This window comes from Apodemus sylvaticus, chromosome 9 (assembly GCF_947179515.1).
Source record: "Apodemus sylvaticus chromosome 9, mApoSyl1.1, whole genome shotgun sequence".
NCBI classification, from domain to species: Eukaryota; Metazoa; Chordata; class Mammalia; order Rodentia; family Muridae; genus Apodemus; species Apodemus sylvaticus.
This window is the reverse complement of record NC_067480.1, coordinates 110131707-110158504: the sequence shown is the minus strand read 5'-3', so window position 1 is coordinate 110158504 and position 26798 is coordinate 110131707. Positions and strand designations below refer to the sequence as shown.

The window sequence follows — 26798 nt, the reverse complement described above, 5'->3', positions numbered from 1 at the left end:
CAAATTCAGAGATTTACAGACCAGAATAAGAGGATAGTCTTAGTTTCAAGAGATCTATAAGCAGCTTCCAACCTTGCCTCCTGATGGTGTGTGCATCTGCACAGTGTGTCCTGTTTCTTAAGGCATGTTATTCTATGGACTTTCCTTACTATTGAATAAGTCAGAGCTGGGCGCAGCCCTTGAATGACCAAGCAAAGGTGGGCTTTCGGAGCTCTTCTCAAAAACCAGCCATCTTGAAGATGGTGCTAAATGACATGTTTTTAAACAACAGCATTTTTAAAAGTGAAAGCATTTTCAATTGTATATTTGCTCACACGATGCATGTGACATACGGGTCCACATCCCAAAAGTAACGTATATAGTTAAACTTTCCTGTGACCTGGGAAATGTATATACACTTGGGTTTTCACAGGTCCCCTTTATATCTACAATGAGATGGACAGGAGACAGCAAAGAGGTCTATTGCTCCGACTCCCAGATATTTTACAGTGGTTGGATGCAAGGGAGAATGGCCATTTCCCTAATGTTCATGTGAGTAATAAACAACTTTCCCATGGTCACACAAGTCTCTCTCTCTCTCTCTCTCTCTCTCTCTCTCTCTCTCTCTCTCTCTGGAACCAGGAGGAAATGCACATTGCCCCTAAGAGACAGAAGTGGTTGGTATAATACTACATTTTCACACTCCCCGACACCTTGTTCTTTATCTTGTAGTTCAACATAGAGGAAATCAGCCAGGGTTAGAGCAGTAGCAGACTATCATGCACTGAAAAGCAATAACTGGTAGCCATGCCTAGTGGAGCTACTTGGCCTTGAAAAGAGCTCAGCTTCCCATTGGCAGTGGCCTCTTCTTAAAACTCCTTCTCAGATCACACTGGTTTCTACCTCTGCAATTCTCAATTCCTAACATTCAGCACATCTTGACAGAGTGACTGCTGTGTGTAGGAACCCCTTAGGATTGCTAAACCTGGCAAAACTTGCCCTCGCTGTCAAAGAGGAAGCTCAAAAGCTAGCAGGAAACTGATATCAAGAATGTCAAAATCTAAGAAACCTCCCCCGCAAAACACACACACACACTTCCCTGTCACCCGTGGCCGTGAATCAATGGCACTCTAATTATCATGGCCCCGCCCTCTGGCTGGATGCTGCTCGATAGGGTTTAAGAAACCCCGCTCAGTGGCTGGTGACTCAGTTGTAGAACTCTTGCCTAATATGCACACAATCGTGGGTTCCATCAGCAGCAACCTAAAGCACTAAGAAGGAAAGAGAGAAAGAGAGAGAGAGACCAATAAGGAAGGAAAGAGGAAGATATTAGGGAGAGGGAGAAGGAGGGAAGAAAGGAAGAATTAAAGAGGAAAGGCCTGCTATCTTCTCTCTGGCTCCAGTATAACTGTTTGGTGTACCAGTCTTGGGCTCCTACCTTCATTTCTTCACCTCTACTAGAGAAAACTCTCTTCTGTGAGACTTTCCTTCTTAGCTTATTTTCTTTCCTTTTGAAAAGATTTTAGTTTTTAAAATCATGTGCATATGCAACTATGTGTATATACATGTGTAAGTGTGTAAGTGTCAGTGCTTTACACCAGAAGAGGCCCTGGTGCCTAGAGCTGGGGTTCCAATTGTGTGAGTCACCCAACACAGCATGGGTGCTACAACCGAACTCAGGTCTTCTGCAAGAGGAGTGCATTTTCTTAACCACAAAGCCCTCTCTCCTCCCTCTGATGCTCTCATAAATGCTAGTCAGCATTAATTTCCTTCTTAAAAAGTGATGCAGGCAGTGGGTTCTTCTTCTATCTGAACCATATCTAAAGACATTCAAAGCACCCCCTTCCATGTGGAAGCTCCGTTACCTCAAAACCATTGTCAAAGCTTCCTCCTCCTCACCGGGTTGTGCACCTTTGCCTCACCACCTTCCAGCACACTTCAGGGGTGTCGGAAATACTCTTGAGCCATTTAATGCTCCCGTCTCCCTGAGTCTCCATGCTGCCTGCTCATCCCCCTCATCCTGATGGTCCCACTCTTGCTTCCTAATACAGGTTGTGTTATCTGCCCTCCAAATCAGAAAAATAGATAGCAACCACCCAGTCTCCATCTTCTCCCCAGGATGACCAGACATACCTCTTCCCCTCAAAGGGCTCTTCCCACCTTGTCCAGAATGCCCATGTCTTTAAGTCATGGGCATGCAACTATGACAGTGCGGTCAGGGGCCGTTGTTCTTCCCCATTCATTTTAACTCACTCTACAAAAATGCAGTTAAAACATATGTATTATAATTCTCTCCCTTAAAAATATCACATATACTGACTGCACTGTTTAAAAAACCAAGTTCTACAACTCATTTCTGATGCTCGGAAGCTTCTGTGTCTAATAAACAACTATGACCCCATTTTGTGAAAAGCCACAGGAGCAAAAAGGAGGCTTTGCTGTGAAATCTCACTTCTCTTTCTCTAAGGTGCACTGATAATGATCAGGGTTCACTCTAGAATAAAGAAGGTTTCTAAAGGAAATCTGCTACATCTCACAGCAGCACAGTGACACACCGCCCAGCTAACCCTGAATGGTGTTTTATAGGTCAATGTCAAGTGTATATAAAGAATGTTTGCCCATACATGTGTGCATGTGCATGTGTGTGCACACATATGTGCATTCTCTCTCTCTCTCTCTCTCTCTCTCTCTCTCTCTCTCTCTCACACACACACACACACACACACACACACTCACTCATTCACTTTGTCTATTAGCTTATGAGTGAGTAACAATTGTATCTTCCCCCAGTAACTCTGCCTCTTGTTTCCCAGGAACCTCCAAAATCTAGACTAGGATGTGTTCCTGTAAATCCTCCCCTTTCTCTGAAGCCTGAATAGGACATGCGGGAGGCAACCCCCGCCTTCCCCGACTCAGGCGCCATATCATCTGAAGTCCTCACTACTAAACCCACCTGAATTTCTTCTCTGCTTATCATTAACAAGAGTCCCCCAAAGGACATCTCATTAACATTCAATAAAAAAAATCACTAAAAATATATAAATACAGAGTGATAGGCTTAATGTGTCTGCAATGAAATGTTTGTTTCCTGTTGAAGAAAGAAAAGGAGAGGGAAAACTGCATAGATTACCAGAGCTTACAAATGTGTAGTTGGCTTTCTGAGCCAAGGTCAAGAGTCTTGGGAAATATGTTAAAACAAATTGGCTGGCTCACCCCACTTGAGAAAAGTACGTTCCCTCGTCGTCCAGCTCAACTGGCCAGAATTCCAAAGCGTGACCACGAAAAGCAATTCTGGGAGAGCTCCTGGTGTTCAGCTCTCTATACTCATGGAAAGCATTGCCTTTGAACCATCTCATGGTGGCTGTTTCATTCTTGTGCACGGGTGCAGATATGTCACAGGGCTTCAGATAAAAAGGTTCTCCCTCTACCACGTGAATTTGCGATCGGTGAATACAACTTTCTGCAGCAGATTGAAATAAGAAAGGGAGATAAAACAGGACAAGAGTGAATTTTTTTTTTTTTTTTACTGAGCCTCCCTCCACCAGTATAAAAAGCAAAAGAAATGAGAAAGATATGAGAAATCTCAGCATCACACTCCTGTGCAGTCTTCTCTCTGTAGAGAAGACTTACCGGAGAGAAGACACTTTCAGAACCAAGCTGAAACTGAAGCTGGCAGCTTCCCCTAGACAGAGAGTTGAAGAGCTTAACCAGCTTTCTCTCAGAGGCATTGAGGCCACATGTTCAGAGTATGACGCTTTATAACTTACTGTTAATGGAAGACATAGAAGTCATAGGATCATCATATTCCCTCAAAATGTCAGCACCATGGACTCTCCATGGGAAAGACAAGAAACATGGGTGTACATCTTCAACTCAGTCATAGTAGGTCTCATGTCCCTTGTGCTTAACCAGTCTGTCTACTCCATTCTGGGGAGGTTTGGGAGAGATAATGGAGTTCTTGGGTAGCTAAGGCCCCATGGCGCCATGTTTCCACGTAGCTGACCAAGAACTGATGAGTGCAGACCACCCCCTATACTGGATCCCTTTCTCTTCCTGTCTCCCTGTTTCTCTGCTCTGATCCTTTAGCTTTGGAAATGTATCTATTATTTTTTTTCATCTCCCAAGAGTGGCCCTCTGTTCTAAATTGGAATTGTCGAACAGTTCTCAACCCCACTGGATCTAGAATGCCCTAAGTCCTCATTTAGAAAATCACAGTCTGTTAAGTATGTGCAGTATTTCCTTAAGACCATACACAAAAATGATGTCTCTGTTTTTAGGGTCTATTGTTCAGAGCAACATTCAGAAGGGTGTTAACTTAATGTTAACCACAGCAGAAGGAGGAAGTGGTTCAAATGTCAGTTCAAGAATGCCACTGAGTCTCAGCCTCTTGCTGGTGCTTGTAACATAATCTCTATTCTCCATCTCAAGATCCCAACATGCTTGTTCCTTGACATTCAAAACAACAGTCTTTAGTACTTCAATAACTTCCCCCAGTGCCTTACAGACTCAGGGTTACAGCTTATACAGTATATGTGCTCTCTTCTGTCTGGATCCCTCCACACATGAGTTTTCCTGCATGCAATATGAGCTCTTTCCTCATTATTATGCAGGGCTCAGCCATACCATGATTAGACTATGCATTGTGCATGTATTGGGGACTTAGATTGTTGTAAAAGAATCTGTTGGACATTTGAAGTTATCCTAGGTTCCAACTGTTGATTCATTTAAGAAACAACCCTGCTACAAACATAAGTACTTGTACTTTGGTTGATGAATGCATGAATTCCTTTTTGAAGATGGCCTCCATTTAAAAAAAATAGTGGGCAGTAGGAAGTGAGAAATGTGTAATTATGAGAAGCCTCACGTCTTAAAGTACCTTTTCTTGCATTTAGCATTACAGCCTCACTTTGTTGATTGATGTGATGCTCTATGTTATATAAATGAACAGAAGTCAAGGCGCATGGACTGGGTGAACAGTCAGTCCTGTTCTTCCATGGACAAAGTCAGAGGTTTAAGTTGTTCTATGCAGACAACTGTGAGAGGCCTGTGCCAAAAAGTTAAATGAATTCCACATATAAAATATTGATACATATGGTATCAATTCCTATTCGTGAAAGGCATTTCTTAAGCCGACAAAGGAACAGGGAGCTAGAAACTGTGCCCCAGAGCTAACAGGACGCAGAGCTGATTTTGTTTCATGGCAATCAGGAACAGGTGACAGATGCGTGTCTATCAAGCATGGGACACATGGCACACACCTTGTCCTTTGCGGTCTTGCTCAGTACTCCCTAAGAAATCATTTCATACCAAGAAGAATGAGTGTTCTTTAGATCTGAGTATCACTGCAGTGTGTGGCACACAGTATGCCAACAACGCATGGGTCCATTCATAAGCATACCTCCAGACTGGATATGTATTATACAAACAAAGCCATAGCTAATCTCTGTTTTCCTTTCTCAATAATTCTCAAAGTAAAGGCTATGGCCTTTTTGGATATACCCCTTTGGGCATAACATCCTGAAGTAAATTAACTGACTTGCTCCCTTTCTCCTCCAAGTTCTGTGCCAAAGTTCCTCAGCCATGGGGCTTCTTGCCAAAGAACAGGACCTTCCAATCTGTCTCCACTTGGAGAAGATCTCCAAATCACCACAGCTCATAAGTTAAACGTTCTGTCTAACCTGTTCTGATGCTCCCTTTAGAGTCAAGTCCAGCCTTTCTCTTTCTTATTTTTTCTAGGACTTTGGTGATTTTTAAGAGTTGGAAAGTATTTTCTGTTTACTTCCATTTGAATATTCATTTTAAAATAAAGGAATTTTTGCTATCCGTTCAGGAAACAGAAGCTATATAAAATTGTCTAAAACCAGTAAAGAATATAATTGTTTTCTTCTTCTATTTCAAATGGCAATCAGGAATAGGTGAGAGATACCCTTTCCTTCTAAAGTAGAATTCCGTGTGAAGCCCCTGCCTCTCCACAGAGTGATCTGCACATCTTTATTTGGTCTGTTCCCAGTTCTCTTCCCTTCTCTACCCCAGGAACAGCAAGTATTTCTCAGACTTCTGAAGTAAAATATGAAGTCACTAAATCTTAAATAAATTAGGCAACTTCAGTAACTGTATCAGCCATAAATAAAAACAAGCCCCCATGATTTCCTCCACCTCTCCAGCATGGTTGTTTGTGAGTGTTTACACCCCACTTACTTGAGACACTTTCAACAATGAGAACGCAGAGTGCCAAGGTTAATTCGTCGTGACGCATGTTCAGGCTTCTGCTTCGAATGGTATCTCTAGAGAAAGAATAATAGAAGGTTAAGTTTACACCCTCAAACAAACCAATTCCACCTTACAACAGATGTTTAAACACTCTCAGGGCACATAGACAAAAGCACTCCAGCAATATCTCATATCTTCTAAAATAATCACCGGTGTACCAAACTTTTAGCCACATAGAACTAATAAAGTTCAAGGCAATAAATTTTAGCTCCCACAAAACATAATCATTCAACATTTTTTTTTAGTACGATAGGGCCTGATATCTTTTAACCTGATGCAGTAAACTTTGCCTCCAGGGTCCAAGCTACACTCTAGGAAAAAAAATTATGTGATTCTACTGATTAAACAATCCATGACGTACTGAGGTATGAATGCCAGTTCCACCTGTGCAGAAGTGTGTGGGTATGTTGTGAGTGTGTAGGGGGGGGTGTTATGTGTAGGTGTATTGTATGTGTTGTGTGCATGTTGTTCATATTTGGAGGGGTGTAGTTGTGCTGTGTATGTTGTGTGTCTGTGGAAGGGTATGAGGTGGTGTGTGTCGGTGTGGGTGTGGGTGTGTGGTGTGATAGAGGGTGGGAGCAGGGGAAAGAAAAGCTTACTTTGACTCACTGTTTCATAGTTCTGAGATTTCAGAAAGTTTCAAAAGTCTAAGAGTAATGTTGCCCTGCTCAACAGCAAAGCTTGCGCAAGGCCTGGAGCACAGTGACCACTGTCCCTGGAGCACTGTCCCTAGAGGAGAGTATGACCTGGGTACAGGCCAGCACTGGCTACCCCTTATGCTCACTTTAGGAACGGGGTAAGATAAGTAGCAGCTTCCTGTAGGTACAATGCTCCTCACAGGACTGTGACCCCAGGGCATTACTCTTCCCAAACTGGGCTTTGATCCTAGAACAGCCCAACCTTTGCCATTCTAATATGAGCAAGAGATGCAGACTAGAAGAGGGCTCTTCCCTCAGGCATTCAGGCTAAAATCTTCACAAATAATCCCTCATTTCCTGTTTACAGAACCGCCTGCCTCTTCCATTCCACTGCCTCAAAGGAACTCTGGTCCCAAGGAACACAGCAGGACATGAAGTGATCGGTTCTGTCAGAGGCACACAGAACGGACTAGAATCCCAGTCTGATAACACTCTGGGACCTTGAACAAAAAGCATCCCAAAAACTGTTGGTCCATTCCCAAAACACAGAGGGTAATGTGGCTTCCTCCAGAAGCCTTGAGGGATCACAGTATCTAATGTTCACGAATGAAGACATCTGGGAACCTGGCAGCCTTAAAACCTAGAGAAAGGCCCATCGGTGGCTCACATCCCATCCTACCTCCTCAACCACAGGAAAGGTTTATTGTAAACCTGCCCAAACCACTTACCAGTTTGCAAGGGATGGTGGTGAACACTGTTGAAACACAAAAGGTCTGTTCATGGAAAGTACCAGCCGCTCAGAGCCAAATTAGAACAATGCGCAACTCGAAACCTCTGCCGCCCACTCTGATACCTTTATTACTGTCTGATATGTCTGACTTGGGTAGAATACAAATTTCCCGGTGCCATTTCTTCAGTTAAAGCTGGCACAGGCTGGCACTATCTGTTTTCCTTCCTTTCTTCCTTCTTTCCTTCCTTCCTTCCTTCTTTCTTTTTTTCAATGTAAGTTTCAACAAGGAATAAAATTACACAATCATTTAACACTCTTCTAAGATAAAAGTTTCAACATGAGATGTGTTAAGATCTTAGCATATTAAAACATCCATGCTAACCACACTGCTGTGTGAGTGGAGTCGTGGGCTGTACTCTGATATGCTATTGTGCTTCTTTTCTCTGCTCTTGCTATTTTAATGATCCTTGGATTCCTTCATGAGCATGTGCTATCACTTACAAAATAAACTCTCTTATATAATAACCCATGATTGTCTTCATTCCTAAGGTAGTATATCTCAAGTTTTCATGGAGTACAACCGTGGGCACGAGGCTGTCCGAATCTGAGTCTTCAAGTCTTTCCTTTATCGGCTTAACAACTGTGGGCACTCCACCACACCTAGCCTTTATCCACAGGAGGGATCGACAGGTCTACCTTCCCGAGCTAAAGTGTTCCTGCTCAAAACGTCTAGATGATAATGTCATGTAGATGCTGGCTCTTAACGATGTCCTTATTTCTTATCACTTTACTGGTGTTGTGATATGGTGGGACAGAGAGAGGCCGAAGGCATGATTAATGCAGGCTGCCCAGCCACATTCTAGAAACATCTTGGCAGCGTCAACCTGCCCCAAGAGCGCTAGACACTTTCCGCCACACCCAGGGCACCATGCTCTGCCCAACTCTTCATATCTAACGAGGCTGATGAGCTGGAACAGGGCCTCTGTTGTATCCGAATCTGCATTTTTTTTATTATAAATGAGGAAAATGATCACATAATACTAGCTGTTTCATTTCATGATTGCCAACTTGCCCATCGCAAGTGATTCTTTCCCAGTTCCCCAATGTCTGGAATTCTACCCAATTTCTTTAATTTCTCTTTTGATATATTACCATATAGAAAATTTTTATGACCATGCACACAAGTCAACACTCTTGTTGTGTGCCTGTATGTGTGTTTCCATTTTTTTTTAAAGTGGAGATCATTCTGTATTTCCCTCAAAGGTAACACAGACATTTACCTATATTCCTCAATTTCATGATTTCATTCCTACATTTTATTTATTTTTAAGCTAACATTTTATTTACTTCTTTGCCATGAAAATAGGACCTAATTAAACTTCTACTTCCAAAATAACTATGAATTATTTCTCTGTCCAATCAAATAGTGCTACCTTTCCTTTGAAGTTGGTTGATATTCATTTATCATGTAAAGGCTCTCCTAGAGCATGATGGGAAATCTAGCCCAGGTGCCTGCCCAGGCAAAAATGTGTGTAAGCATAAACACACTCACTTTCTCTCTGTTCTCACTGTGCCAACCTATCCATAGCAACTGCCACTTTATGTTGGCTTCTTTGCTAAATTATTGAATGAACCAAACCCACAAAATACATTCAGATGGGAGTCCTGACTGATCATTCAATTCACTGAATACCTACACCACCTCTAAATTCTTAAAGCATGGCATCTTCAAAGGCTTGTTCTGACAGACATTTTGCCCAATAAACACACAGGGGTCAGCCTGAGCCCTTGACTTTTCCAACTCCCAGCTGATTCCAGTGCAAATAGATGGAAAGCCACCAATCTACAGGTCTTGGCTGTGCACTCAGAAAAGTACATTTCATATTAGATACATTCATAGTTGACATAATAAATATAAAATTAATTCATGTGCAAGCATGTGTGTGTGTGTGCCCATAAATAGGATAGTTACAAACTTAGTTACCCAATGACATAAAATTTGCTCTAGATTAAATTAAGTTCTCTTCTGAAAGTTTTGTGATCTGGAAGCGTAGAGTGAAGGCCAGATGCAAGGTGACCATTATTTCTGTCCCCCAAGACAAGGAGCACTTCCAGGGTGTCCTTTCAAAGGGTACCAATGTGGTCATGTCCTGAGATCCCAAGTTTCTGATTCTGTCTTTTTGGGTCCTCACCATGAGGAAACTGACTACATTCTAGTAAAAACAGTTCATACAAGCTCATAGATTTTAAGCCCCTTAAAGCTTTCCAGTAAGCTCTCTCACACACACACACACACACACACACACACACTCACTCACACTCACACTCATGTGCATACACACTCAGTTTTTAAGGCTGGGAGAGTAGGGAACAGCCAAGCCTCTGACAGATGAGTTTCATTGACTCACAGGTAAACAAGTCACCTCAGTGTCAGCCATTGCTTAACAAAACATGACCTTGAGGTATCCGTAACACTGCTTTGGTGAAAGTTGTGACACCAGAGAGGTTTTACTCTCCACCACCTCCAACCCCCGGTGAGAACTGAAGACAGGGTAGGCAGGCACTCCACCACTGAGCCAGGCTCTCCAAAGCTCTCTTTGTAAACACACAATCCCTTTTGCTACAGTCTCCAATGGGTAAGTGTTTTATTTCATTAACAGAAAGGTGAAACAGTCAGGTACAAATGATCTTGAATACACCTTGCCCTTCTGCTCTAAGGCAAAGGCTGTGCACATATGACTTTCCATCTCTAAGGACAGGAAAGTCATTGAAAGTCAGGACACTTAGTGTAAAAATATCTGCTGCTATTATCTCCACATTTTCCAAACTGTGTCTGCACAAGTGTGGGACAGGACATGCAAACTGTGTTCCCTACCCCTCTTCTCCTCTGGGACCCTAAAGTCCTTGCACTATGACACAAAGTTTGGCTTTGTAGGGAAGCTTGCCAGTCCAAGCTAAACCTACCACACAGCACCTCCACTTTATGCTGAGGTGCCTGGGAGAAGGCTCCCTGCTTTTCCATGATGTGGGCCTAAAGCAGATATTCTTGTGGTTACAGTGTATGCATGTGTGTGTGTGTGTGTGTGTGTGTGTGTGTGAGAGAGAGAGAGAGAGAGAGTGCATGTGAGTGTGTGCACTTGAGTGTGAGTGTATGTGTGTGTGCATGTGTGTGGGCACTTGTGCATGCATCAGTGCACACATACACACATGTACAAATGTAAGGGAGATCGAACTATTCCCTAAATCTGCATAAGTGGGCCATTCGTTGATTCAATAACTGTAGATGTTCTTAGATAAATTCCTGAATCTTTCTCCCCCGCCCCATTTATTAAGCATGATGACAATGCCTGTTCCATTTGTCTCTTAGGAGGATTAAGCAAGGAGAATACAGCACATCTATCAGTACTTTCAGCAGAGGGTAAGCACTGAGTAAACCAGCTGTTCCTGTGTTTCAGCTCTTCATGCCTTTCTACAAAGAACCTAAACATTTGTACTCACTAGTTACACACACACAGAGACACACACGCACACACACACTCCACTCACAATTGATCTTGTTTTCAGGATCCTTGCACCCCTGGGAGTGGGTGGTCCCTTCTCCTTGCTCCAGACAGCAGAAGACAGTGAGGACTGGACATCAGAGACGCCCTTACCTTCAGAGATGTGGCCCACAGACAGGGCGGGGCAGTGGTTCCTCCTTCACTTACTTCTGGGAAGCAGAATTCGCCTAGCAGGTGAGACTGAATACCTCCTGGTCCACAACTGTGACACCAGACAGGGAGGGAGGGTGCGGTGAGCTTGATTAAAGAGAACAAGCGACTCAGAGAATTATTGAAGGAAACAAACAAACAAATAAACAAACAAAACCCAGACGATTCCGGGGGAGGGAGGGTTGGGGGAGGAAGATCAGAATAGTAAGAAGAAAGGAAAAGTTAAGGTTTCAGGTGGGCACCGCCCGGGATGGGAGGAGCTCCCGTCCGGAGTTAAAAGTTGGAGGACTGAAATCTGGAGCACAGGCGGCTCCACCCAGGAGCGCTCAAGTTTTCAGTTCTGGGAAGCCCTGCACTCCTGGCACAGACCTGTGCGGGTTTCTCCGCTCGCTTTCCCCTGCTCACCTATGAGCTCCACAGAACCCCGACCCCGACCCCTGAGGCCATAGAAAAAGCCCCCGGAGTTCTCCTGCCTGGGTGTCAGGGCTCCAGACCTCCGGGGAGACACAGCCACCGCCTCAGAGCGTCCCGGAACCTGCAGCCTGTCTACCACAAGAACCACCTGTGCCCTGTGGCGCCACACCCTTCCGGCAGAGGGCGCTGAGAACCCAGGACTCCTGCACCGAGGGAGGAGAGTCCTTAAGACTGCCAGGTTCACAGAGCCAGCAGAGCATGGTGCCATTGCAGGAAGCTAGGCCTCCTGGATGGCTGGAAATTCACAATTGGGAAGTAATCGTGAGATTTTAAATTGTTCAAAAGAAAGAGAGGCCAGGCAGAGTATTTCTAAATTTTTATAAGAAGCTAGAACTCTTCAAACACATGTGAAGAAAACACTAAAACACTCAGGCACAATTATTTTTGCCCAGTGAAAAATAATTCACCATATAATAACAAATAGAAAAAGGCATAACATGGCTGGGATTCCTGGAAAGCAAGTATTTAACAAACTTCAACACTCTTTCTACCACAACTCACAAACTGGACAGTAGAAAGGCTCATTCCCGTCCTATTCTAATACAGGGATGTCTATAAGCAGCAACAAGGAGAAACGGTTTGTTATCCTGTGACTAGTAACCAATAATGCCAGCTCTACTTGACAAGCACTTTGAAGAAATAGTGGGGCAGGGAGTAGAAACGGGGGAAAGGCCACAGAAGACGTTTTTACACAGGTCACACTCTGAAGCTTTCAAAACAATAAAAGAAAACTAATATTTTGAGTTTAGCAAAATCATCAGATACTAGTTCATTACAGAAAAATCAATCATTTCTTCCCTTTCTTCTTCCTTCCTTCCTTCCTTCCTTCCTTCCTTCCTTCCTTCCTTCCTTCCTTCCTTTCCTCCTCCTTCTCTTCTTTTTCTCCTGGATTTTTGAGACAGGGTTTCTTTGTGTAGCTCTGGTGTCCTGGAACTCACTCTATAAATCAGGCTGGCCTTGAACTCACAGAGATCCACCTGCCTCTGCCTCCCAAGTGCTGGGATTAAAGATGTGGGTCATACTGCCCAGCTCAATTACATGCAAATAGTTTAGAAGTGTCAAGAGTCTTGGAAGGGAGCAAATAATAATTCTCTTTGGTCATTTTCAGTGGGTTCAGCAGAAGACATGAGAAAGGATCGACTCCCAGGGATGAGACTGGAGAGAATTTCATTTTTAAAGGTCTTCATTCAGAACAATCACAGGCTCAAATTCACATGGCTCACGATGAGATCTCATAATCACAAACATTAGCACTTATGGAGTTATTTCTGAAATCCAAATACTTGTATTTTCTGTTAGCAAAAGAATCCAGCACAGTACTATGTTTCATCCAACCTAAGAAAACTGCTATTTGAGAATGCTAAGGAATGTCTTTACAGCCACAGAGCAAGGATTCTGTTATCCGGAGCGAGGATTCCCTCCTGATTACACGTCCTGTGACACGAGACAGTTACACACACAGCGTGCTCTTTATCCATCAGTTTTTGTCAGCTCGCCAAAAGTAGTTGAAACTGCAGAAGCGGAAGAGCACAGCCATCTGCTACAGGGGGCGGTGGATTTAGCAAACCATGCAACCACAGGATGGACGCGAAGGAAAGTTTGAGTTCCTGATCACCTTCAGCTAAAACTTCAGCCTTTAAACTGAACATTAGCAAATGTTTACCTGGCAACCCAGCGTAAGGGTACAGATTAAGAGCACATGGTCCCCAGAAGATTGGGCTACCCCACATTCTCTACACACACTTCTACATGTGGCTTCTCTGCAACCTTGAATGTTGACCATGAGTTCAACATTTCCCTCCTTTCAAGAGTCTCCCAAATTCTGTTTTCATTGTCACCTCAGCCTGGAATCCCATCATTGACTGAGGAACTCAACTAAGGCAGGACTCATATCTGTTGGCAAAATTCAAGGTACCAGTAAGACACTTGCCTTGTCTTGGGATCCGTTCCCTTGGTGCCTAGGACCCCACAGTATATGTGTTCTCCTGGAAGACTGTGCAGAGGACCACTGACTACGGATTAATTCTGTTCTGTCAAAATTCCCTACACATTTCATTGAAGTATCACAAAGGAAGCTGTCTCATGGTGACAGATACATTTCAATAGGTAGGTAAATGTCCTGACAGGGCATGGCAGGCAAGTTCCTCATGCTGCCTGCTTCAGCCAGAGTCTGCAACCCGGTCTAAGATGAGACATTTGGAACATCTGTAAATGTTAAATAGATCAGCCACCAGTTTTCATTATGGTAGTAAATAGAAAAAATGCCAAATCTGTAATGTACAATCTCATCTATAAAAGTTATAGGTATATAAAATTCAGACTTACCAAAATTAATCTTAAGAGCTGTGATTTTCAATGTATTTCCTTTCCTTTCTATTATTTTTATATTTTATCATATTTTTTATACTTTATGTTTTCTTTATTACTTTTAAAGTGAGGAAGTAAGAAGAATAAAAAAATACATAAAAGGCATTTAGAACCAAAAAAGGTTCAACTGTAATGGCAATTTGGATAAGGTGTTCTACCAAATCTGGCAATATTGACTTGACAAAATTCCAGTAATTGACAAATAGAATCTGGTGCCTTAGGAATGAGGTTTACTGAACGCTCTCTGCCCCAGTCAATGAGCCTGATCTCTGAGATGAACCAGAACTTTATTCTAAAAGTGTCAGCTTGATATTTAGAATGTAGATATTTGATGAATGAGAGGGGAGGCCCTGGGTCTCCTGGAGGCTTGCTGCCCCAGCGTAGGGTGGGTTGGCGGGCGAATGGGGGAGCACCCTCATAGAAGCAGGGGGAGGAGAGTGGGATGGGGGTTTGTGGAGGGGAAACTGGGAAGGGGGATAACATTTGAAATGTAAATAAATAAGATAACCAGTATTTTAAAAAAAAAAGGAACACAGAAATAAAAGAAAAGGAAGAAAGGGAAAAGGCTCAGGGTTAGATCTTGTGCCACAAACGAGTGAAGTAGGCGAAGGAAACCAGAAACAACACATGGATGGCTCTTCCCACAACCAGGAAAACAAACCAGAGACTTGGGTCCCCCACCCTTGGTATTTCAAGACTTCACACTTTTACTCCAGTGCCCACTACTGGGACTTTCCAGCTCTGGGTAGGCAGGTCCATGTCTCAAAAGTGTTTCAGGTCTAAGCATGCCTTGTCACTCAACGGAGTCACAACAGACGCCATCTTGGGGGGCCTTTTCGGCACTGGCATTTGGTACCTCACATGCTTCCAGAATTTGGATCTTAGAGACTGCTTGTCTGCCACATGGTCTTCCCTCCACTTGATGGTCCCCTGCATTTTCACGAGATGCTGGAGAGAATCTTGCAGGTCCCCAACCTGCAGTTGGCTTGCCTCGCCTGGAGGCTCCATTTCAATAAGAATCACCTTGGAGTTGTTCTGGATGAGGGCACTGTGCAGAGCGATCTCCTGTTCATAGGCGAACTCTTTGCTGTGCATCATGTGAGGGGCCAGGACAAACACCTGTCTTCTGCTATTCTGGATGCTGCTCTCCACCACGGTGGCTGCATCTACAATCAAGAGAGGGATGGAGACATGCTATCATCCTTTTTGTAAGTTTAATGTCTGAAGCATGAATGGTATGGACATAAGAAGATGGGAGATTCTGAGTTGATAGCATCATATTCAGAAAGGAAGAATGTAGTTATCAATTTTGCTACAAAAATATCCTTTTAAGGGCCCTAAGGAAGAGCCTTCCCAGCTACCTGGGAAAGTGAAGTTCTCTTAGTCTGTCATTCGATGCGAGATGCAGAGTGAACTTCACAGGAGCATGGACGGCAGGTAGCCAGAACCCACCCACGTGCAGTGCACCGGCCAGCTACCAACTTTTTCTAAGGGAAGAGCAGTGCTCTGTTGGCAGCTTTGATGTAACTGGTTGGAGGAGAGGTCAGAGTTCATGCATCTATGGAGAGAAGTAGAAACTATCCAACAGAGGGGGGGGGGGTGGGCAGGGGGGGAGGGGGAAGGAGGGAGTTGGAGGGTAAGAAGATTAAGATAATACCTTCATAATGTGTGCATCTTCAGGTCTTTTATAACAGTGTCAGCATTGGTCAGAAATTTGAGAAGAAACCTATGCACATGCCTGCAAACTTATTGTTCCTTAAATCTCTCTCCTTTAGTAGCCATGTCAATTTAAGAAGTTAAAGAGGGTCTATGCTTGGGACACTCTGTCTCTGTTTTTGTTCTAAACCCTTGCTGGTTTCTAAGGAATCAAAGAAGAATTGACAGGAAAGGCGAGAACGCTCCTGGCCTATGTGTGTGGAGGACAGAGAGAGAGAGACAGAGAGAGAGAGAGAGAGAGAGAGAGAGAGAGAGAGAGAGAGAGAGAACCTCTGATGACATGGCTGGAATTGAGATAAAACTGTCAAAAGTACATGAGATTGCTAAGAAATAGAAGGCTTGGATGAGCCCTGTAGTTGATTGATCAAGCAATACCAAGTGAAACCATATGTGTGTGTGTATACTCACACACATACACAAGTAACACTAAACTGGATAAAGAGGCTAGATTATATGTTTAGGGGTGTGTGTGTGTGTCTATGTGTGCATGTGTGTGTATGTGTGTGTACATGTATGTATTGTGTGGCATGTGTGTACATGTGTGTGCATGTGCATGTGTGTGTATATGTATGTGTATATGTGTCTGATGCACACACGCATTCACGAGCAAGCTCACGTGCATGGGTGTGCACATGTGTGCACACATGTGTTTGTGTGTGTGCATGTATGTGTGTGTATGCAGCGATAACAAATTTTAAAAGGACATGATACAGTGGCAGCAAAGTGGAGGAACTGGAAGGAGTGAAGAAAGGATGAAAATGATGTAATATTTAATCTTTAAAAGCTTCCAAGTTAGCCTAGTGTGATGTAATGGAAACACAGTTGAGGCAATGGTGGCTATTGCACAGCTGAAGCCTTTGACCCATCTCCCATGTTCCAGCCACACTACTGTGACACCTCACCGTTAGGACAGGAGTGGGGTAGAAGAGAAAGCAGTGAGCATCTCCTGAGCAAGAATCTAACAGTTCTGGTCTTGGGACAGCAAGATGGCTGTGTGAGGAAAGGTGCTCGCCACCAAGTCTGAGAACAAGAATCGGTTCCCCAGGACCCAGATGATAGAAAGAGAAAACCGGCTCTTCGTAAGTTGACCTCTCACTGTCATAGGCATGTGTTACACACACAACATATATGTAATTTAAAAATATCTCTGCTCTAAGTCAAGCATGGTGGATCACACTATATCATAATCCACATGTGTTTGAAGTGGTTCATGCTATATCATAATCCACATGTGTTTGAAGCGGTTCATGCTATATCATAATCCACATGTGTTTGAAGCCAGCCTGTACTACATAGTGAGTTCCAGGCCAAGCAGAGGAACCAGGAAAGACCCTGTCTCAAAAAAACAATCAACCAATAGTAAACCGCTGGTCTTGAAGCTAATCTGAGGTGATTATCAATGTAAGTCCTTCACCAATCAGCAAAGAGGACAAATCATTTGCATAGATTAGTTTTTGTTAATGAATATGTGTTTATTGTGAGGTAAGAATTCTAAACTAAAATCCTTATTGCGATATAAGCAATATATAACAGTATAACATAATGTATTAGCATTATATATAAAACAATATGCAATAGCAATGCAATAATGTATTATAATATAATTATATAATATAATAAGTAATTCCTATTACATGTAGGGTATGAACATCAGAATTACATATACTCATTACTATGAAGTTACTATGATCTTCAAAACAGAATGTTAAGTTAAAAATGCAGTAGAGGACATATGTGTGTGATTCACCTGATAAACTAAAAGACTAATGCAATTATATAACTCTCAGTACTTACTGCATGTACTATAAATTTTTATATTTAGAAAAAACTTAAATTGATGTATATAATGTGTTGGACACCATAATGACATTTTGTAACAAAGTGTGTTTCTGGTCTCTCCCTTCCCCATCGGTCGCACCCCTTATTAGTGATCACGATCTATGATCTATGATCTATCTGTCCTTCCCCCACCCCCTCCCTCCTCACTACCTAGCATTATCTACTCAGAGTCTTCTTTCCAGGATTTTTTTTTCAAAGAATTTCAACCCCTGACGTGTCTTGGTCGGTTTACCTTGCCCAGGCAGCAGGTCTCTCCCGTAAATGCATAACTTGTAGCCACATTTATTTTCAAGAACTTCAGGCAGGGTGTGGTGAACAAAGTACTCCACAGAGCGGGCTCCTGCGGCACTGCCCCGGAAGCCCCGGGGGTAAATGACATAAGCATCGTATAGCTTGCCATCTGAGAAGGGAATCAACAAGTATGGCTTCATTTACTGCTTCTCAGACCTCTCGCATTGTCTTCTGAAGGACAGTTCTTACCACCTTTTATGGCTGTTAATAACTGTCTCTCACCCCTCCCATATTCTAAAATCAAAAGATATCAGAAAACTATGGCTATAAAATGTGACCAGGAAATAAGAGATCTGAACTGTTGATTTGTTTGTTTGTTTGTTTACCATCTTAGCTTGAATGATAAAGAACAGAGAGTTTTCAGAATACTTCAAGTTTGTTGATGAGCTATTAGTGTCTATTATTATGGGCTGGGGAGGGTCTTCTCTGTCTATTGACTGTTAAATTTTTCCCACACAGCATTCCTCATTTAGCCACAGAGCAGAGGTTGAAAGACCTCCAGTGGGTAGCTGAACCCACAGATAGTACTGAGCCCTTGGTTCAACACTTTCTTTTACATGCACATACATAATAAACGTGCCACAGTATGAGTTTAACAATCACAGCTAACAATAAACATGGAGTAATGAACTAAAACAAGATGCCCAGCATCACTACTCCAGCACCAAAGGCCATGAACTCAACGTAAAATAACTGTCCATCAAACACAAGGACCACAGAACTTCAGCAGTGAACCTGTCACCTGAAAGGGTAATTGACTAATGCTCGGTTGTTACACATTATCTACTATACAACACGATACACTGAACAAACAGACAATTCATGTCCTAGGCAGGCAACCACATATCTCAGAATTACACTCAACTTAAAACTCACGTTTGTTTTGCTTATTTAATCTTTACAAGCTTCAGTTGGCCTTAGGACATATGCCAACCTTACTACTTCCTTGAAAATTAAAATGCCAATGGCAAATAGTGACAAGGAAGTAGAAATTCTTAAGGAATCTGAATTTCCCACAGATCAAACAACCTCCAGTTAATGGATTGCTTTGTGCACAAACAGCTAACTAACATGTGCTCTTTCAAAAGAAGGTTTCAAAGTTCCTACTTCACCAGGACTCTTCCTGTGTATGTGTAAAGTTTGTGCAGGTGTGTACTCATGAAATGAGGATTCAAGGAAAATGAGCATGTTCTCTGACCCTCTCCACAATCTGCTCACATCCGAAAAGCAGGGATGATTGCTTTGCCCTTTTGTAAAGTTTTATTAACATGCATTTTCCAAAACATCAGAATCTGTCCAGGCCTCAGACAGAGTCTGTTATGGGGACTCACTAAGAATAGCAATCCCACCAAGGAGAATATTGGAAATGAATGTCTGAATGTCAGGAGAACACGCAGTGACAGAGAGGTGTGAAAAATGATCTGTATAGACTCCAAAATCTCACAGATGAGGTTAAAAGGAAACAGATATTGGGCTTAGCAGCAAAACATCGTTAAACAAATAACCTATAGCCCGTGGGACTTTTCCCGGAAAAGAGAATCTTGAAAGCAGATACTCACCATTCTGGGTTTTGTAAGGTGTTACTATATCTCTCCAGAACAAAGCAACCTCAATCCAGAACACTTTTAAGACTATCACCAAGACGTTGATAAACATTAGCAATAAACTACATCCAGCAACTATGTAGTAGATGCTTTGGAGATCAACTATCAAGAGATGGGGAGATGGGGGAAATGGTCATTAGTATCAGTAAAATAAGACAGAATGGGTGTTTGCATGAACTTCTACATCCCCAGAAACCACAAAGCATTCCTACCCAATAAACTAACATTGAATTTTCAACAATACTTTCAAAAATGAGCATATCAATTTTCTTAGCAAATATTCTGTGCAAGTCTTGAGGCTTGCGTGTGCACAAGTGTGTGTTTAAAGGTAAAGGAGCACACAGATACATATAAACCCAGCTAAGACAGGAGGCAAAAAGAAAGGGATTTCAGCTGACAAGGGCATTTTGAACAGAGATTGCTCTATGCTAAAGGTAGGAAGGAAGGCTTCCAATAGAATGGATCACTAAGGAATGAGGAAGATTCAAGAAAGGTCTAGAGAGAGCAACACTCCCCTTCCCAGAGAGGATGCTAAGACCATGTGCAGAGGTGGAAGTGTGTGTTCTTAGAACTGTAGTAGCTACATTTGGGGTATTAGTGGAAGGTGTGGTCAGGGCTGTGCATGACCAGAGACTCTTGCTAGGGAATGTATCCTAATGTGAAAGGGTGTTAGAGATGAAAGTGCTTTTCAGCAAGATTAATCTGATGGCAGTGAAATGTTCGTTTGTATGGGAACGGATGATGTACATGTTCAAGGAATATAACAGGGTAGTATTTGTGGGGGAAGATGGGGATTGGAACTCGTGAAATGATAAGAATGGGATTGGTAAGGTCAGTGTTTGTTGGCAGCCCTAAGGCACATGAGTCAGTAGATCAGGGAGCTTATTGCGTCTAGGGGATGGAGAATACAGGAAAGACCCACTGTTGCAGGTCACAGAGTATTGTGATAGAGACATCAAATTGCTGGGTTTTATAATCCTGACGCCTTCCACTATTGAGATTTTCCTTCAACTATCTCTCAGTTGAGTCCCACATTCCTTGTTTCACAAAAGACACAAGAAACATGGCTTCCAACTTCAGGGACTTATAAGACACATGTACAAGTTGGACACAGGAACTGTCACCATTTATAGTATGCTTGCTGTTGTAAGCATATGATCCTCATAGACTTATTAGAAGTGGTGCTGCTTATACATGAATATAAGGAGATTATTAAGTCAGACCTGGTAAATGGTTCTTTTTCATTTTATTTGTAAATTCCCAAGACCTGGCATGAAGAGCTCTACTAGTAGTGACAAATTCCTCTGCCATCCTTGACAGTTCACCATCTCTCTGAATACAGGAAAAGGAACTCAAGACACTAAAATCTTGTGACTCAAAGACAAGGAAAGAGCTCAAAACTGGCCAGAGCTTGCTGTCTTCACTTCCTTGGGTTTAAGTAAGAACTTCCTAAGGAGGTCATTCAGGAAAACTGTCTAAAAGGCCCACTGGATGTGTGCTAGGAAGGTACAGAGGGCTTGGAAGATACACTTCTTATAGGAACTGTTGTGGGTGAAGTATCTGTGTAGGTGGCTGAAATGTTTACACGAGGTGAGACCTTGACTCAAGGAGACCCAGAAAGTCTGCGTCCAACATCTCTCTACGTGCTCATTGCCTCTGTAAACTGCAGACGGGGGTTCACGGCAGTGATAGACTCAAGTGCTTCCTGACAGTGTTTATCAACAGGAAAATGTGATCCGTGTGGAATCCTAGGTCTAGAACTACAATTCTTGGCAAAGCCTTAGGCTCACTCTGCCCTTGCTTCATTGACTTAGGCAGTAAATTTGACAAATAGTATGGGGTAAAAAGATAAATGAGAAATTCTAAGGCATAAGTAGATCTGGTTTCAACATAGAAAACATTGAATATGAATATAAATTGTTGTTATCACAGACACTCTATTTGTACCTATCAGTGTTTAGAAATATGCAGGAGGCTTTTTAAGTTTTTTGATTTTATAATTTAAGAAATATCAGAAGAATTCATTATGATCATTCCATTATCATAGACATGATTTTTATTTAATATGCTGTGTTGTTCAAACAGTACAAACACATTGATTTGAATAGCAACAGGTGAATTAAAAATAAACTGGAAAATACAAAATCACACACAGACAAAACAAATACAAAATACAGATGTATTTGTATTTGTGTTATATTTGTGTTAAATTACAGATAACACAAATATAACTCCAATACAAACACGAGCTAGAGAACATTCAGAATTCTAGACAAAAGATCCTGTTAGCAGAAGAAGGCATTGAAGACTCAAGGTCATGCTGGGTAAGAGTAGGGCTTGGCTTCTCTTTTTCTGTAGAATGTTCAGTGACCACCACCATCTCGTAACACAGTGCTGTGGTCCACAGTCACCCGGAGTAACGCCATTATCAGGGGCAGATGTCTAAGACCTCACTGAACACGACAGCACTAAAATCCCTCTATGAGTCACAGTTCTGGCCACCTAGGAATCAAAACTCTATTTTATAAAATGTTATAAGCCAGAGGCTCTAAAATCAAAACCAAAACAAGAAACATCCTGGCTGGGTAAGGTGACACATAGCTTTAATCCCAGTACCTGGGAGGCAAAGGCAGGTAGAACTCTAGGAGTCCAAGGGCAGAATGAGCTCTATAGTAAAAACAAACAAAAGAAGACAAACAGAACCAACAAAAATTCCAAATACCATTTCACGCAGAATGTGAAAGGAGCACACAGATACACATAAACCCTGATAGAGGCATTTTGAACAGAGACTGCTCTGTGCTAAAGGAAGGAGTGAAGGCTTTCAATAGAATGGATCACTAAAGGACAAGGAAGACTCAGAAAGGTCTATAAAAAGCACAGTATGACTGTATCCAATAGGTACCTCCACTCTTTCCTTTTAATCAATATATTCATCCAAATAAATGTCCCATGCATCGCTCTGAGCTTAGAGTCAGTGTCTCTCTCCCTCCTAATACCCTCTTGATATTTGAAAGAAATTAAAAATGTTTTTATATTAGTTATATTGCCATTAAGGTAGTTGTCAGTGTTATAAGAGTGATAAGGGTTAAAAAGATGTTTACTCTTTCAAAATGGGATCAAGTTGGTCATCAACCTATCATGATGACTGTACCGGTCAACCCAAGGACCAAGCAAGAAAATTAATAACTGCCCAGAATGAAAGTTTGTAAATTGTTTTCTGTGACAATATTACAGAAATAGACACAGCAGGGTTATTACCGCTCTGAACCCAGTATCAACACCAATGTCCCTTGTAGCCTGTGCAAAGCATGACTGAAGAAGCCACTATTGGGTGAGAAGGAGCCCAGAGAGAAGGAAAGGAGAGAGGGGGTTCAAGAGCACATGAAGGAAGGTGAAGAGATGGGAGGATCTTGGGGAGAACAATGGAGAGCAGAAAGAGGAAGGATACAATGACAGAGAGTCCTACTGGAAGACAGAAACATTTTGGAAAAACCAGATTCAAGGAACTTCCTCAACATGAGAAGCACACTTGATGAAACTGGCCAACTATTCCTACAATCATGACAGATTCTCTGGGACCAAGTTACCATACACAGTCTTCAGAGAAATCAGTTTATAGCTGATTCAGCCAATTTAGTCAAGCATTGTGTGAGGAGCAGTCCTTACTTGGTTGTTTCCTTCTCAGTCTTATGGTGTGCCTTATCACGCCATCAAAGTTCAGAGCCAGGCAGTCATATTCCAGGGACAAGTCGTTAGCTGTCACACCAGTTATCCTTAACACTGAGGTTAAGCAAGCCATGTCATTGCTGGAACTGAGAAAGCAAACTGTTACTGATGGTTTCCTGGCAAGTGCCAGCTGTAAGGAGGCAGAGAGGGGTGTTTTTGATTCATATAGTATGGTTCATAATATGGTAGTATTATATCCCAGTGATTCAAGAAGCAGGAGGATCTCTGTGAATTTGAGGTCAAGGCGGTCTACACAGTGAGTTGCAGGCCATACCTAGTAAGATCTTGTCTCGATAGACAGATGGATAGATAGATAGATAGATAGATAGATAGATAGATAGATAGATAGATAGACAGATGAAACATAGATACATAGATAAATATGTAGATATAGAGGGATGATATATGACATGCCTTTTATTTTGACCTTCCTCTTCTTGAATTCTTGCTTCACCAAAATTTCTGACTCTTGTTTTGTTAATCTGCCAAAGGACAGCAGCCAAGAACTGAGAGCCTTTGCCAAAGCAAGCTGAGCAGGCAATGCTTGCTGTTTTTCCTAGAAAAGAAATGAAAAGCTTTATTACAAAAGTTCAGTTCTGCAAGTGGCATCCAGTTTCACTCAATATAGTAAACGTGTAGTTGCTTCTTCTTCTTGTGCCGTTGTTGTTCTCCATACTTCCTCCTCAGTGGGTCCATGTTCCTGAGAGCCCTCGCACCCTCTCAACTCAGGGAATACAAAGCTTGCTCGAGCCTTGCATAATCACATTAGAGTTGCTGCTAGTTAAAAAGTGAGTTTCTTTTTCACTGGTCTCTTCCACATCTTTCTCTTCCCACAGATTTCCCCTTATCTCTCCATGAGCTACCTCTGGAGATCAAACAGCTTTGTCCAACCCAACTATCAAGTATCCTGGATGTCAACATTCAAAGAGTGCTCTCCTGACCAATACAGATTCAGATGCTTGCTGCCAACCGTCTGACTGAGCACATGGGAGGAGTTAGAGGAAGGACTGAAGGAGCTGAAGGGGTTTGCAACCCCATAGAAAAAAACAACAATATCAACCAACCAGATGCTTCCCCAGAGCTCCCAGAGACTAAACCACTAACCAAAGAATACACATGGTGGGACCCATGGCTCCAGCTGCATATGTAGCAGAGGATGGCCTTGTTGGGCATCAATGGGAGGAGATGTCATTGGTCCTGTGAAAGTTTGATGCCCCAGCATAGGGGAATGGTAGGGCGGTAAGGCAGGAGTGTGTGTGTGTGGTGGGGAACACTCTCATAGAAGCAGGGGGAGGGGGATGGGAAGAGATAAGATGGGTGTTTGCAGAGAGGAAACTGGGAAGGGGTAACATTTGAAATGTAAATAAATAAAATAACCAATAAAAATGAAAGAAAACATTAGAACTGATTTTGGTCATGGATATACATTCAACCTTCCCTTCCCAAATCTTGGCCTCATGCTGGAGCTTGCCTAAAAATGAGTCACATACGAGGCATGAGGACCTGAGCTGCAGAGAAAGGATTAGAGGCCAGCACACTGCAGGCAAAAATCTAATAGCCAAGACTTGAGCTGATGATATAGCTAGACACTGCTTGTTGGCAAGGAAGAGGATGGCAAGAAGGATTTCAGACGGGCGGTTACACATGATCTTGCTCCACAGATATGAGGAGTGATGATGTAGGCAGAATCGGGCTGAATGCAAGTGTGCTGCTCACCAGAGAGTGCTGTGCTGAGGCCAGGCGTGTGGCCGAGTGAGAGGCTACAGAGTGTGTGTGATGAGGGAGGTAGGAGTCATCATGCGTTTCAGACACCAAGTCCCTTGATGTGCCTTTGAGCATCTCTGAGCCTATGTCCCTCAACAGGAAAGGGAGGACATGTGCTCCCTGGGCAGAACTGACGAGAAGGAGAAGTGCTCCCATGAGATGGCAGGAACTCTGAGGCTCAACACAAATGCAGTGCTGACTGTTTGTATGACAAGGACAGGTGTTTCCATACTGTCGCCTCTCATGATCCACAAGTCCCCTCTACAAATTATATGGCCCTTCCATAGGAACCAGACCTGAAATCCTAAGGAAACATTTTCCCAGGTCAAAAGAGAGATGTTTAAAATTTCTTACCTATTTCCACTTCCATTGTCTGGTTGTGTGGAGGGTTTGTAATTACTGGAAACTTAGAAAAGCCTTTTTCTTAAAATTAAAAACAGAAATAGAATATTATTGCAGTATTGATTAGTAATCAATATAAAGCTAGTCTTTTCGTAGTTCTATTTAATTTCACAGCATTGTGTCAACTCTGAAAATAACCTTTGGCAGTACAGACACACAAATGAAACATATTTTACGCAACACATCTGATTACTGTTACTTTTTTCTCTTCTCTTCTATATCATTAATACAAATACTGTTTGATCCATTGACTCTGTGACTTATATAAGATTTGAGAACCATGATTCTATAGAAGCAGCATAGAAGTACAGAGAAGATGATGTCAATATATCCGTGACAATGTTGTGTTCACAAGCCACAGCTTGTCCACTGCTCACAGCTCTCCACCACTGTGCTCATGTGTAGATGGAGATGTTTTTTCTTACTACTCAGGAGTTTTCCCTCACATCACCACTGAGATGGGGTCGGGGTGGGGAGCAGGGAGGTCGCTGGGAACATGGATGAACCTTTCACCCCTATATGCTCATTTATTTCTGGATATCTAGATTAAGAAACATTCAGGATTTGACATTAAACAGTGAGGAGCACAGACACAACTGTGGTCTGGTGATGCTTATTCTTAAGCAATGGAGTGTGGAAAGGCTCTAAACAAAACATTGTCTCCAGTATTGCTTAGTTCTTTTCTTGTTCCATGCCACTTGTATAGTGAGACCCCATCTCTTCGATAGAGGAACTGTGCCCAGAAAACCTCAATTCTACAAATGCCATCAAATATGATTAGGAAATCTTCCCCTCTAATGGCTTTTATAATGTTGAATTCATATTTAGAAAAAGTTCCTTTCTAAACAAGCGACCTGTTTGAAAACACTGATGATGTTAAAAAGCTTTGTAGACCAGGACTGAAAGCCACCCATCAGTGTGAATAAAAGCACTGTGCCCTGTTACATCCAGGCCTCTTCTTTTGTGGCTTTTATATCCATGAACTCAACTAGCTACATTTGAACATTAGCATCTTCTTTGATAACCGTTGTGTAGACTTATCATTCCCTATGAAACAGTACTCCTGCTTGAGCAGTATTGCATTCATTGGTTATTGCAAGCAATCAAGAGATGGGGTAGAATTTAAGAGAGGAGGTGAGGAGTCTCAGAAAAATATACGACACTGGATCATCCAGGATTTAGGTATATAAACATTCTGGAGATCAGAGAGCAGCAGAAGAAGGAGGAGGAGGAGAAGAGACGAGGAGGAGGAAGAAGAGGAAGAAGAAAGAAGAGGAAGAAGAGG

General features: G+C 42.5%; 2 protein-coding genes across 9 annotated transcripts in view; both read right to left on the bottom strand.

Moving 5' to 3' along the window:
• Il18r1 (interleukin 18 receptor 1) overlaps positions 1-11883 on the bottom strand; it is a 31936-nt gene extending 20053 nt beyond the window's left edge. Inside the window, exons 1-5 of one of the 5 annotated variants that reach the window (XM_052193167.1) lie at positions 11733-11883; positions 11271-11414; positions 7616-7641; positions 6178-6263; positions 3193-3439 (exon numbers count right to left, since the gene is read on the bottom strand). In XM_052193167.1, the coding sequence (XP_052049127.1) occupies positions 3193-3439; positions 6178-6235 (305 nt within the window). In that variant the 5' untranslated portion in view covers positions 6236-6263; positions 7616-7641; positions 11271-11414; positions 11733-11883. The other 4 variants (XM_052193164.1, XM_052193166.1, XM_052193165.1 and 1 more) reach the window with 4 other exon arrangements.
• A 219-nt stretch (positions 11884-12102) lies between these two features.
• The window catches only part of Il1rl1 (interleukin 1 receptor like 1), a 32232-nt gene continuing 17536 nt past the window's right edge, over positions 12103-26798 (bottom strand). For 2 of the 4 annotated variants that reach the window (XM_052193159.1, XM_052193161.1), the window contains 6 exons: positions 25466-25534; positions 23762-23903; positions 23288-23433; positions 19574-19720; positions 17956-18123; positions 12103-15334 (listed from right to left, as the gene is read on the bottom strand). In XM_052193159.1, the coding sequence (XP_052049119.1) occupies positions 14931-15334; positions 17956-18123; positions 19574-19720; positions 23288-23433; positions 23762-23903; positions 25466-25534 (1076 nt within the window). In that variant the 3' untranslated portion in view covers positions 12103-14930. Of the gene's footprint in view, positions 15335-17955; positions 18124-19573; positions 19721-21783; positions 22121-23258; positions 23434-23761; positions 23904-25465; positions 25535-26798 lie in introns of those variants that run through there. The other 2 variants (XM_052193163.1, XM_052193162.1) reach the window with 2 other exon arrangements.